This window comes from Cryptotermes secundus, unplaced genomic scaffold, assembly GCF_002891405.2.
Source record: "Cryptotermes secundus unplaced genomic scaffold, Csec_1.0 scaffold278, whole genome shotgun sequence".
NCBI classification, from domain to species: domain Eukaryota; kingdom Metazoa; phylum Arthropoda; class Insecta; order Blattodea; family Kalotermitidae; genus Cryptotermes; species Cryptotermes secundus.
The window spans coordinates 234,260-248,938 of NW_019731978.1; the positions used below are offsets into that span (position 1 = coordinate 234,260).

The window sequence follows — 14,679 nt, forward strand, 5'->3', positions numbered from 1 at the left end:
AACACAAAACATGCTTCAAGTATGGATATTTGTCGTGCCACCAAGGGAGCCCACGTTGAATTCTATTGAGAAAGTTAAATATATTCAGAAAAAAACTTTGATAGTTTCCCTTTGTAATGGTGTAACCCATAATTGCATATAATAAATTCTTTCTGAGATATAATGATTTTATTTTGGATATCTTCCATCTGGACATTCTGTACTTGTCATAAATAGCCGTGCTTCTCCCGAGTTTATAGTTGCTTTCTTCATCATAATATTTAAACAATTGAAGGAACAATAAAACTAAACTAAAGAAAATAATTTTAGTCGTATAATTAAAACAAAACAGGATTGGGAATCGCGCCCAAAAGCAATCATAGCACTCAAACGTCACTTTTAGCAGCCGTACCGTACGTATTGGCAGATCGGGTTAATTGTTGCTGGCCTTCGCCAGCATAATAATTCTTGTTTCCAGGTCCCGCGGGACTAATGCCCACATTTTACTGTCTCACGACACTGGAAATCATGCAACTCCCGTACATATTGATCGGTCGGATAAATTTGCTTCTGGTCCTCACCAGCACAGTTATTTTCGGTCCCTGTTCCCGTGGAACTCATGACCATATTTTTCTGTCTCACGGCTCCGGGGGTTGTACAACTGCTGCGTGTACTGGGAACAACAGGAGCACTTTTTATAATATCTTTGAATGTTCTTTGTTGGGTATGAGGAAGGTAAAAGAAAACGGGAAAAAACTACATCGAGCCTGGCTAGTTCCTCCCATTCCCAAATATGGGCGACCACTTCGTATACCCATAAACTCCGTGGTTTAAGTCCGCAAGCGAACTATGCCGATATACCCATGCGTACAGAAATACATTAGAGTTCTTAGTATTATAATTAGTATATCTTCACAGCTAATATACGAGGTACAGTGTTTTTGAGACTAATAAACAAACAGCACCAATATTTAGGGCAACCTCAGGGAGCCTCTGTTTTTCAGTTACAGAAGAGCAGCGTTCTGTTGTGCTTTTTGTGAGCAAAAAGTCTCAATGCAAAGGATATTCATAAAAATGTTTCCTGTTTATGGTGGTGTTTGTCGCTTGTTCGCAGCTGAGTGGCAAAAGTGTCGCTGACGACGAAGAGGTCGAAACGGAGGTGCGTAAATGGCTGAGACAACTGTCAAAAGACTTCAACTTTGAGGGCTTCGACGCACTGGCAAAAGCGACGGAACATGCGTGTCAATATTGGTAGAGGATGTCGAGAAATTAGTTCTTTTTTTCTCCAGGTTAAAAGATAATATGTTTTACGTTTTACATCAATTTTCGATCTATTTACGGACCCACCGTCGTGTATCCTATTATCAGACGTTGGGTTGGAGGCAGGCATTGCCCCCCCTTTCTGAGGGACTAGTTCATTACCACACATGAGGACACGTCTGTCCCTGCCAAATGAGTAATGTAGAAAGTCTTCTACGATGAAGACACATCCCCGATGGCTGTCTTGTACACGTCATATCTCAAAATAAATACAACTGGTCATGTTACTTCTGGGATTCTCGTGACAGTCGCTATGAAGGAGACGGTTTCGGGAGCTATAACGCGGAGACGACGCGGCGCTTCGTACGAGGCGATATGCTCCTCCGAAACATCGGGGTCTCTCCGAACTACAAAGAAAGAAGACTGCACTCCTTACAACTAAAGAGTTGCAGCCAAGTTCCACATTCGGTCAAGAGACTACTGGCTTTCTGCTGTGCTACAACTGACCTACATGTGGTGATCGCTTCGGAGTCACGTCACATGGCCGAGACAAGGTAGCAGTGTTGCCAGCTGCACCTCCATGTACCCGTATAAGTTGCAACAAAGTTGGAAAATGTAGATTTCTGTCCCCTCTCAGATATAACGCCGTGTTGTCCGGTGATAATCTAGAGATATTTCAGAGGAACATATTGTCACGTGATTGAGTATAACTACAGACGGGCCTTGAACTGGTAATCGGATTTATGGAACACTTACAGAACATAACTACAAATAACTACGGTAGTCTCACTGAGTTGCACACTCCTCCAAAGATCACTGTAACTACAGCACACATAAAGTATTCTCAGTTCTCCCTAGCCGTTAATTGGTAGCGGCTTCCAACGACGAACGTTCCCCAGCCTCAGGTACCAGCTTCTAACTGCACCAGCTCACAACGACTGAACTGCACCAGTTCACAAGCTCTGAATGACTCCACTCAACAGACTCTCTCCACTAATTCAGGGTCAGCAATGCTTCACGACTGGCGGTTTACAGCCAAACAGTTCATCTTGGCGTCATACACTGACTCTTCTGTTTATAATATCTCGGCGCGGACCGTAAAGGAACATCACTTCCCATTACTGTTGTATTTAACTGTTGCTGTGGAAAGATGCTTGTTTGCGGAGCCGTTACTTAATAACGGCTGCTGTATATTTTCTTATTTCGCAGTCGTTGCCTAGCAACGGTGTACATGCCACTATCGACTACATCTCCAGGGTCAAATAATAAGCCACACAATAATAAACTCCGCTGCTTCTGCCAGTTTCATGTTAACTTTTGTTAACGACAATTTCAGTTTCTAGATTATACGTCAGTGGATGGTAGAAGGATCCGAAAGGAAACGACTGTAGTCTAATTGAAGTACTATCCCGGAATTTACCTGGAGTGTCTGTGGGAAAAATACGAAAATCTCAGGATAACCGGAATCCTAGTCGAGATTCGAACCAAGTACTACTCGAATACATGTCTAAAGCAGTGCAGTCAGGATGCGTGCGCATGGCGTAACATTCGTGGAGCGTTTCCTCACTGCTACTTAATTAACTCGAAGCCAGAATTCCTTGCGAAAAATGTACACGTAAGTTGAGTACCAACGTGTTCTAGTTTTCTCCACAGTATNTAAATAGTAAGCCACGCAATAATAAACTCCTCTGCTTCTGCCTGCTTCATGTTAATTTTTGTGTTATTTAACGACAATTTCAGTTTCTAGGTTATGCGTCAGCGGATGGTAGAAGGATCCGAAAGGAAACGACTGTGGTCTAATTGAAGTACTATCCCGGAATTTACCTGGAGTGTCTGTGAGAAAAATACGAAAATCTCAGGATAACCGGAATCCTAGTCGAGATTCGAACCAAGTACATCTCGAATACATGTCTAAAGCAGTGCAGTCAGGATACGTGCGCATGGCGTAACATTCGTGGAGCGTTTCCTCACTACTACTTAATTAACTCGAAGCCAGAATGCCTTGCGAAAAATATACACGTAAGTTGAGTACCAACGTGTTCTAGTTTTCTCCACAGTATTTGTCTAAAACACGTTTCACCCTCTCCTCCAAAAAAAAAAAATAGAGAGAAATCCTCATGATAGGCGCAAATACGCATGCTTGCCTTTATGAACATTTATCGTTAAAGCTGTCCGATATAAATGAAAACTGAGACGGCTGGATAGTTTCTGGTAACATTCTCCAATATCGCATTTAATAAAATTGGTATATCCGTTCTCCATTTCTTTCACTGCACGAGGAGAGTCAGTAAATGGGTCACAAATGAATATAATGTGATATTCGAACCTGGAAAGAACATGAATTTCTCGACATATCCTCCACCAACATTAATACACTCGTCTCATCGCTCTACCACTATGTCGAAAGCCGCAGCACATAGAAATCTTTCGACTGTTGTCTCAGCCACTTACGCGCCTCCGTTTCAACCCCTTCGTCATCATCAAAACGTTTGCCGCTCAGTTGTGAATCACTTTACGCGAAAAACACTTCCCATCGTAAGCAGCAAACATTTCTTTATTAATATCCTTCGCATTGAGTTTTTTTTTTCCAAAAAACAAAATGCACATTTCTCAAGCACGGTCTCTAGTTTGACTACTGAAATCAGCCTCTGAGCATGCACATTTTTTCCCTTGGCACTACAGCCCCAGTGGGCCTAGGCCTAACTCCATGAACTTCTCCGTTCACTTCGGTTTTTCTAGATCTTACACATTCGGTAGGACTCCTTGGGCGGGTTATCAGCTCGTCGCAAGACCTCTACCTATACACAAACACAGAAAAACACACATACACAAACTGAACATCCATGCCCTGAGTGGGATTCGAACCCACGATCCCGGTTTCCAAGCGAGCGAAGACAGTACATGCCTTAGACCGCTAGGCTACCGTGACCGGCCTGAGCATGCACATACATATCTGCTACCTACACTGTCATGAAACTGGACTGTACCTCCACCTACTATATCCATTACAGCTGTTTTACTTCCCTTTGTGACCCTTTTACTGACTCTCATTCGTAGAATCGGGTGGAGTGTAACACGTTCTACACGGATGCATACATCTAAATAAGTGTAATTGCCCCTAAGATTAATTAAGCACCACGCCATGAATACGTGTAGGGTAGATGAGGTAGAACTCAACGCATTCCTAACCTTGGCACTGGATGGAGGTGCCTGCTCAGATACGCCAATGGTACCCATTGCATATGAGACTGAATGAGCCCCATAAGGAGAAATACCTCTATCCGTGCTGGGAATCGAACCTAAATTCGTCGGTCATCCCCGCCGTAGCCTAATAGNCTTTTTTTCCAAAAAACCAAACGCAAATTTCTAAAGCACGGTCGCTGTTTTGACTACTGAAATCAGCCTCTGAGGATGCACATTTTTTTCAATTGGCACTTCAGCCCCAGTGGGCCTAGGCCTAACTCCATGAACTTCTCCGTTCACTTCGGTTTTTCTAGATCTTACACATTCGGTAGGACTCCTTGGGCGGGTTATCAGCTCGTCGCAAGACCTCTACCTATACACAAACACAGAAAAACACACATACACAAACTGAACATCCATGCCCTGAGTGGGATTCGAACCCACGATCCCGGTTTCCAAGCGAGCGAAGACAGTACATGCCTTAGACCGCTAGGCTACCGTGACCGGCCTGAGCATGCACATACATATCTGCTACCTACACTGTCATGAAACTGGACTGTACCTCCACCTACTATATCCATTACAGCTGTTTTACTTCCCTTTGTGACCCTTTTACTGACTCTCATTCGTAGAAACGGGCGGAGTGTAACACGTTCTGCACGGATGCATACATCTAAATAAGTGTAACTGCCCCTAAGATTAATTAAGCACCACGCCATGAATACATGTAGGGTAGATGAGGTAGAACTCAATGCATTCCTAACCTTGGCATTGGATGGAGGTGTCTGCTGAGATACGCCAATGGTACCCATTGCATATGAGGCTGGATGAGCCCCATAAGAAGATATACCTCTATCCGTGCCGGGAATCGAACCTAAATTCGTCGGTCATCCCCGCCGTAGCCTAATAGCTGTACTAACTAAGCTACTGTACGAAACCTGAAATTACCAAACCTACATTCAAGGGAAGATGAATGTAGTGCCAACAATGAACCAGATTGCTTCTTCAAAGGCTAACAGTTCTTGGGCTAGTAAAAACATTTTTGTCTTCTATGGAACCCTAAGATTTACAAGACTCATACGAGTCGTATACGGAGAAGTGTTGGAATTAAGGTTACTTTGTCACGAGCGTTTATGATGGCCCACTTTCTCATTTTCACCAAACATTCATTTGAACGGAACTGTTTCTACAACAGCCACACGACTCATGAATGGATCGCCAAGGCTCGACACAATTTTAATGCATCTGATGATGGTTACATAGGCTGTAACATGTGCAATAGATGTGTTACAAAAAGACATACAACTTGAAACAATTGAGAGTTTATATTTTGAGTTTTAAAACTTTTGATGTAGTTGCACGCGAGACAGCAGTGAATACACGCCACAGGACGCGAGTGGTGAGGCGCAAGAAGCGAGTGGGACGCCCTGAGTAGCGAGTGGCGCGCCTCAAGAAGCTAGTGGAGCGCCCTGAGTAGCGAGTGGCACACCTCAAGAAGCGAGTGGCGCGCCTCAAGAACTGACTGTCTCGTCGGAGACGCTCGTGAAAACGTAGCAGAACTGTGGGCAGCATCACTTAATTGTGAAACTTTTCAGTAATTTGGAGGTCTCTAAGCTTTCTAAAGACGATAATTAATCTTAGCGCGATCACTGTGGTAGAATGAGGTGAAAGTCTCCGTTAACTACTTTAAACAGAGATAAATTCAGTGCTCAATTTATTAGGCTACTTTTTCATGACAGCTTGCGGTCCCTTCATTTCATGTGGCTCATCTTAGGGAACCACTGATTTAAATTGAGCTATTTCCACATAGCCACATGGTTCGCTAAGACGCGCCACAACCGCAAGTGCAAAAGGAGATATAGTCACTGAGGCCGCGCTTCAATCCCAGATGACTTTATGCGAGATTCGTGGTGAATGAAGTAGCGCTGAAGCAGGGTATTCTCGAGGTTTCCGCCTCTTAATCATCATTTCACCATTCTGTACATGCATATCATTGCCCTCACCATGCAGCACATTATCACATTCTCGGTCTTTTCTGTTCTGAAACACACTTGTCTTGTTACAAATTAAGTGTTCTAGTGTCAAGAACTATCCCACGGCAAATGTAATGCTCGTGTTTTTAGAGTCGGCCGTCCTAAACAGAATGCGCAGTAGATTTCGTCGAGCCTGCTAAGATAAGGACTGTGGGTTTTTAGATGTAGTGCGTCACCCTTCCTCCCTCTCACAATTCAGATACAACCGTTACCCCGCTACTTTCTGTTGTACCTGTCACATGCAACCAAGAAGACATGTCTGAAAATATGTCCTGTTTCCATTTTAATTGAGACTGGGCCGGTCACGGTAGCCAAGCGGTCTACGGCATGAACTGTCTTTGCTCGCTCAGAAGCCGGGGTCGTGGGTTCCAATCACACACAAGGCATGTGTGTTTGTATGTGTATGCGTTTATTCTGTGTTTGTGTATTCCTCTGCTTAGATAGAGGTCTTGCGGCGGGCTGATCACCAGTCCAAGGAGTCCTACTGTTTGTAAAAATGATCACTGAAACTGAGAAATCGGTCCTATGCTACGAGTATAAAATGGGAGCAAAGAGGAAGACAAACAATCGAGACTGCACACTGTCGGATGATAGGATGACTGATGAATTGGAAATACTTGAAAGGAAGAGGTTATGGCCTCTTCGGGGTCTTACAGGGGCATTTTCCTGAAAAAGGAAATACTGGAGTGCTGGAGTATAAACACAAAAATGTGGTACAAGCAGTATATACGATATTAAGTGTGAATGTATGGGTCATAACCAAGGCCGCGCCAAAGCTCATGCAGTTAGTCGCTGGCTTCCCACCGCGGCGGCCAGGGTTCGATCCCGGGTCTGATGAAGTGGGATTTGTTATGGACAAAGTGGCGCTGAGGCGGGTTTTCTCCGAGTATTTCAGTTTCCCCTACCAATCTTCATTCCACCAAATTCTCCACCACCATAATCACCCGGGGCAGGCTACAGTAGGCCAGAAGTGGCCGCCGTGCCGAGTGAACCCAGCTGGACTCCACCCTCACTAAGCGAATTTAAATTAAAAATGGGTCATAACCTGCATTCACTTCTCAGTGACTTACGAAAATGGCACCTTAAGCACACCACAGAGCACCGCGGATCTTATTCACTACATTTTAACCAATTTTAACTTCGGCTGGTACCCGGCATTCTGCACTAAACCTTCAAATCACGCTGTTACCTAAACGCATCACCGAACTTAACATCTAACTCCTCTCTTGTCCATAGAGTGTGTTCATCTCACATGGTTCTCACAATAAACAGTAGTTACTTCCATAGGCAGCATTAACCGGTTGGGCTTCGTAGCGGAGACAGTGTATTTTCTGTGAGGTAGAAAAGATTGCTTAAACGCATTTTGATGCATTTAGGGTTAATACATCTCAAGATCTTGTGTAAAATCAAGATTTTGGTTTTCTGGGTTGTGAAACCGTGTAGTGGATACTGACGTTTCAGAGGGAAATGCTGCTTCCTTCTTCAGAATCGAAGCGTATACGATGATGCCTGTTGCAAGGCAGTTGTTCACACGGACACAGGGGAAGGGGAGAACACAACCGAGTCGGGCAGTGAGACACGAAAACACGAAATTCGGAAAAAGATGGTTCATTTCAGGGCCCGAAAATAGAGGCCGCATGTTGCTCGAAAACGCTGGTTATTCTATCCACCTGCAAAACTATACGGTGTCACATCTGATAAGTCTGCAGTCCGAAAAATCGCCATTGTGGAACACGTAAGACTTCGGGTGAGATGTCAGGGTCTCACAGTTATAAATGTGAATATCGTCTTCTGAGATATAATTTATAGACGTTTCGGAGGGATATATTACGTCTATCCTCAGCGTCGAAGAGGAAGCTAAACAAGCAAAAACATGCAGCTGCTGTTAACATATGTTGATGATTTACTCTTCGATCCTGATAAGGGAGGTCAGTCCGGAACTTGATTAAACTTGTACCAAACTACATGGCGTCACATCACAGATATAGTATTCCTTATCCTACAGGTCTTGCAGTTTGTATCTACATTCTGTCACGCCACATATTGGAATGTAATATCCTTGATGCTGCTTTAAGCAAGTTTCGTGGATGGGAGAATAGAATCAGCTGTGCTTTACTGCAGCTGTCAAGTTGCTCACGCTGGAAACAAGCAACATATTGACCACGTTGTACAGTATGCTAATCGTCTCAAGCAGTTGAATGTCCTGAAGTTAATAGGACTTGGCCTAGCATGAATGCACCAGACGTAACATGCCTAACGCAGCCCTCTGCTATGGGGAGTCATCCATACAATCATACATACCTATCATGAAATGATCATCACGTCTATATGTCTTACAGCAGGGATAACCAACTGCATGCCCGTGGCACGTTGAGGGTCTTCGAAATGAACATGGTTTCCGAAAAGTTGGATCCTGACCTGTTGTAAGGCGGATACAGAATTCTTAAGGATTATTCAAAATATAGTTATATAGCTGTATCCACACACATTTTCTGGTAAGTTCGTAGGTAACATCGTACGTGACTTCGAAAAATGTAGAGCAGCCGGCGAACGATTTTCGCTAGTTTTTATTGGATATACAGGAACAGGTATAGAAATGCTATAAAGCCATTTGGATTCCTGCTGTCACCGTACAGCCTGTTATGGACCTGTAACAGTGTGCAGAACTGCACTTTTCGTGACTGTACAGGAACATTTTATAGCTTACTGCAGGTTTAGAGAGGCTGTAAAGCCATTTAGATTCCTGCTGTCACCGTACAGCCTGTTATGGACCTGTAACAGTGTGCAGAACTGCACTTTTCGTGACTGTACAGGAACATTTTATAGCTTACTGCAGGTTTAGAGAGGCTGTAAAGCTATTTAGGTTCCTGCTGTCACCGTGCAGCCAGATGGGGCCCTGCAACAGTGTGCAGAACTGTACTTTTCGTGACTGTACAGGAACATTTTATAGCTTAGTGCAGGTGCAGAGAGGCTGTAAAGCTATTTAGGTTCCTGCTGTCACCGTATAGCCTGTTATGGACCTGCAACTGTGTGCAGAACTTCATTTCTCGTGACTTTATAGTAACACTTTAAAGCTTACTGTAGGTATAGAGAGGCTATAAAGCTATTTAGGTCCCTGCTGTCACCGTATAGCCTGTTATGGACCTGCAACTGTGTGCAGAACTTCATTTCTCGTGACTTTATAGTAACACTTTAAAGCTTACTGTAGGTATAGAGAGGCTATAAAGCTATTTAAGTTCCTGCTGTCACCTTGCAGCCTGATAGGTCCCTGCAACAATACGCGGGACTTCTGTTAACATTCGAAGAGTGTTTGGATTCCCGCAAATACAAAGAACATTAATCTGTCTTAATAATCCTTTGATGATCCAAATTAGTGTTGGTTTCCCATCTCTGAACCAGATCTGTGACCAGTACCGAGCAGTTCTAAATGTTCAGGTCGTTTTTAGGCGTAGAGGTGCTTGGGTGTAAATCATGTTATGTGATCTGTCCTAAAATTATTTACTATTCTTTAGAATATATGGGAAAAGCTTTCTTTGGAATCGTGTTATGAAATGAAATGAAGCCGCGCCATAGCTCAGGAGGTTAATCGCCGGCTTCCCACCGCGGCGTCGGTGCAGGTTTCCTCCGAGTACTTCTGTTTCCCCTGTCAATTCTCACAAAATTCTCCATACTCATCTATCATCCGGGGCTGGTACAATAGTCCAATTAGCGGTCGACGTAACAAGTGGACTCAGTCTCGCCCCACCCCAAGAAACTAAGCAGAATTACATCGACAGATGCACAGGAAAGGAGGATCTGAATAACATGGCTGAAAGCAGAGATCGAGAATCGAAGAGGGATAAGGAAACGACATGATAAAGGAATGTGTACTCCTACGTTTGGTGGAGGGAATGCTAAACATGTACTGTTTCAGTGTTCGGACACGAATTTGTATAGAGTAAATGGCTGGGTATAAACGAGGATGGGGAGTACAGGAAAGTAGTAACGGGGTTGTTGCTTAGAACAGATTGAGTTAGGCTCAATCTTACTTGAGATTTTAAGGGAAATGGGAAACTGAAACTAAGAAAGCATGAAAGTAGATAAAAGAAAGGTAGTAGTGATTGGTTGAGGCACTCTGCTACAAGCCGGAAGGTAGCGAGATCGAATCCCGATGAGGTGGATTTTTTCAATTGACCTAATCCTTCCAGCCGCACTATGGCCCTGGGGTCGACTGAGCCTCTAACAGAAATGAGTACCAGGAATCTTCCTGGGGAGTAAAGCGCGGCCGGCCCGTAAGGCTGACAACCTTACCGCCATCTTTGAGCCGATTGTGTAGATAGTGTGGGACCCTCAACGTCTCACAACCCCATGGGCCTTCACAGCCTGTTACATGGATAGCTTTACTTACTTACTTTTAGTAGTGGTGATGATATTGAGAAGATTAGAATCTATGAAAATAGGCACACTCTGTATGCAGAGAATCTGAGCCTTATGGGAACACCAATATACGCGACTGAATTAACTAGAAATGAAACTGTTCGTTATGTGCGCTTGACAAATTCGCTGTGTTTCGGAAAACGTACTGACGTGTGAACACGAGGTGAAAACAAGTTCGTAATGGAATATGTCAACTGCCATATTCTTTCGAAACAAAAACGAGATACAAATTAACTAACGAAAGTATGAGAAAGTTGAGATATTTTTAGTTGTCAGGGTGGAATTTCGCATTTTATTTGTTTCTTTTTGTTATCGCCTTACTCCCCTATATTTTTTCGAACCCGTAAGGGGTCATCTTCAGTTGCATGGCTCTAGAACACAGAATAACACTGATTACAACATTATCTTTCATTACTGCTACTTCACGATTTATTCACTTGTAGCCTTAGAGAAACAATAAAAAAGGTACAGCTCTCCCTCTAGCAGCCGTGGAGGTCCATAGGGTTGTGAGACGTCGAGGCTCCCACATTTTCTAGACAATCGGTTCACAGATGTCGGTGAGGCAGTTAGCTTTACGCGCCAGCCGGCCGCCCTTTACCCTCCCCCCAGGAAGATTCCTGGTACTCATTTCTGTTAGAGGCTGAGTCGACCCCAGGACCATAGTGTGGATGGAAGGATTAAATCAACTAAGAAATCTGGTTATCTCCAATCGAACCCGCGACCTTCCGGCTTGTAGCACAATGTCTCAGCCAACTAGCTACCGCGTGGTCCCGCCTAAGATAAGAAATTTACTTGAAAACTATGGTCTTCTGAGATGTTACGCCGTGTAGTTCGGAGACAGCTTGACATTTCGGTGGAGAGTATCGCCTCCATCGTCAGGTTTAAAGAGTAAGCCAAGTAAGATACTTACAGAAGCAGTCGGGAAGCTGTGCTGTTTCCGAACTGCACTGTGTTACAATCCAGAAGGCCGTATTATTCACAGTCTTGCCCAGAGAACCTCCAATCCAGCAGCCAATATATCTGTTAAACAGTTACATTTGGCGATATTTACATTGTTTATTTATCCTCGAATGCTACGGCCATGAACTTAATGTTAAATTATAATCTTCGTCTGGTCGCTGCCCGTCACTCTAAAGGTCTGTTTATAATTTATTTTATGATGCCGTCAGTAATTCAAATTATATAGCGAAAAGTAATAATTCTGGACTGTGACGCCATGTAGTCAAGCAGAAGCTCACTGGCGTTTCGGAGATACATACTGCCTCTATAATCAGGATCGAAGAATAAGCAAAACAAGAAACCAGCAAAAAATAAACACCGAGCTCATCCTTCTGCTGAAGATGCAGGCAATACCCCGTATATTAATCTGAAACATCGGTAAAATTATACCAGACTATACGTCGTCACCTCCCAGGATCTAATACTGTGACGTGCTGCAAGAAAGCCGGAATGGTTGAGATCACGGTTGATTTCTTAGGCAACGAGCGACGTACCCGCTACAACGGCTAGGAATTGGAACGCATCCATTGCTATGCAACGGCTAGCAATCTAACAGTGGAGTTTCCACCGTAAACACACGAATTGTTTGGAGCAGCTTTTGCATAGCAGCGGGCGAGGTTAACCCTTCGACATGGTATTCCCTATTGAGTCCGAGTGAAAGTTATAAGAGTCCAACTCCAACAAGAGACTAGTTCATTTTTATTTGACCTTACAAGAGTTGGTATTAGGCAAAAGAACAGAAGATTTCTCATCCGGCTAGAGCAGAACACACTTCACCAAGAATAGCGGTGCGAGAGTGTCGTAACATTGAAGAGGAAACGTCCGAAGACGTTATAAGTTGTGAATAACTGTAGTAAGTGTAAACGTGACTGGCCAATAAACATTCGATCAAATCCGAGAATCCACACAATTTCTTGTCTCGTTGCCTAGCAAACACGTGCCAATACTTTTCGATTATAATTTTATTTATTCTTGGCACTATGTTACAAGCCAGAAGATCGCGGGTTCGATTCCCAATGAGCTCATTGCATTTTTCAATTGACCTAATCCTTCCAGCCGCACTATGGCCCTGGAGCCGACTCAGCCTCTGACAGGAATGAGTACCAGGAATCTTCCTGGGGGTAAATGGTGGCCGGCTGGCGCATAAGGCTGACAACTTCCCCGCAATCTCTGAGCCGAATGTTTAGGAAATGTGGGAAGCCTCTGAGTCTCACAACCTTATGAGCCTCCACGGCCTGTTATAGAGATAGCGTTACCTTTTTATTTCACGTTGCACTGAGTAAGCCTGACAATACAGCGTCGAAAGAATCACTAAAACAGAAGTTGAAAGTTACACGAAATGAAGCGATCGTGACCTACCGTAAGATACTATCTCGTCATTTGGCGGGAGGGACTGAGTAAATGCATGAATAACTCGTCAGGATAATCGGTGTCCCGGCCGAGATTTCAAAAGCCACCCACCGTATACGAGTCAGAGATGTTGCCGCTTGAAGCAACCTGCTGTGTCACCACACCCCTGTCTCGAGAGGATGTTGAACTGTGGCCTGAGCAAAGTGTGATTATGATCAAGCAGAAGACCATCCGCTCCCAACTACAAGTTTACTGTACACTCGCTCTCGCATCATCATCAGCCTTTCCAGTATTGGACTCGGTGAGATCTGCTGCTGAAACCTTGCATCATTTCAGAGTTCTACACTGTTTCCTTTCTGTTAACATTTTAAAATCTCTTTTATTTCTATTCATCCTCTCAGATTTCGTCCAGTCAACTTCCTCTCGGTTTTTTCTTTCTCTAAATACACTTATTTATGGACTTGCACTTTTCTCATAATCTCTTCCTCCCTGTTGCGGTCTCAGATGGCATGTCCTCTACATGGAACAAATTTATGCTGCATCAGTCTTCTCCATTATACAAAGTTGTCTAACAGTCAGTTAACATAAAATATTCTTTCGTGTTAATTGGAATGTTCGGATTTTAACTTCCCAGTCAATTTGTAGTACGGTATCACAGCGTTGTGAGCTGTGCTCTGAACAGGGAGGACCTCATTTCGAGCATTTACTGTAAATTCAATAAATAACAACAAAAATCTAATGTACTTTAGTATACAATTTACTAACCAGTTAATTGAATTTTGGGCTATCCCGTATTCTTCAGAAACGTTAAGGTCTCTCTAGAATACAAGAATAATACATAAATCCATGCAATTCCTCTCTGTCGGTATATGCCAGTCTGCGAAAGTGCAGTTCTGCACACTGTTGTAGATCCCTATCACACTGTACGGTGACAGCAGGAACCTAAATAGCTTTACAGTCTCTCTACACTTACTGTAGGCTATAAAATGTTCCTGTACAGTCACGAAAGGTGCAGTTCTGCACACTGTTGCAGGTCCCTATCAGGCTGTACGGTGACAGCAGGAACCTAAATAGCTTTACAGTGTCTCTACACTTACTGTAGGCTATAAAATGTTCCTGTACAGTCACGAAAAATGCAGTTCTTTACACAGTTTCAGGTCCCTATCAGGCTCTACGGTGACAGCAGGAACCTAAATAGCTTTACAGACTCTCTGCACTTACTGTAGGCTATAAAATATTCCTGTAGTCACGAAAAATGCAGTTCTTTACACAATTGCAGGTCCCTATCTGGCTCTACGGTGACAGCAGGAACCTAAATAGCTTTACAGTGTCTCTACACTTACTGTAGGCTATAAAATGTTCCTGTACAGTCACGAAAAATGCAGTTCTTTACACAGTTTCAGGTCCCTATCAGGCTCTACGGTGACAGCAGGAACCTAAATAGCTTTACAGACTCTCT

General features: G+C 43.7%; 3 protein-coding genes across 5 annotated transcripts in view; 2 read left to right on the plus strand and 1 right to left on the minus strand.

Annotated features, from left to right (window-relative positions):
- Nucleotides 1-14,679, minus strand: part of LOC111867371 — a 248,624-nt gene that overhangs the window by 208,207 nt on the left and 25,738 nt on the right. The window lies entirely within an intron of this gene.
- The window catches only part of LOC111867370 (patched domain-containing protein 3), a 118,345-nt gene that overhangs the window by 24,794 nt on the left and 78,872 nt on the right, over nucleotides 1-14,679 (plus strand). The window lies entirely within an intron of this gene.
- The window catches only part of LOC111867376, a 5,148-nt gene continuing 3,816 nt past the window's right edge, over nucleotides 13,348-14,679 (plus strand). The window contains exon 1 of the mRNA XM_023857171.1: nucleotides 13,348-13,521. Within this exon, the coding sequence (XP_023712939.1) occupies nucleotides 13,348-13,521 (174 nt within the window). The remainder of the gene's footprint in view (nucleotides 13,522-14,679) is intronic.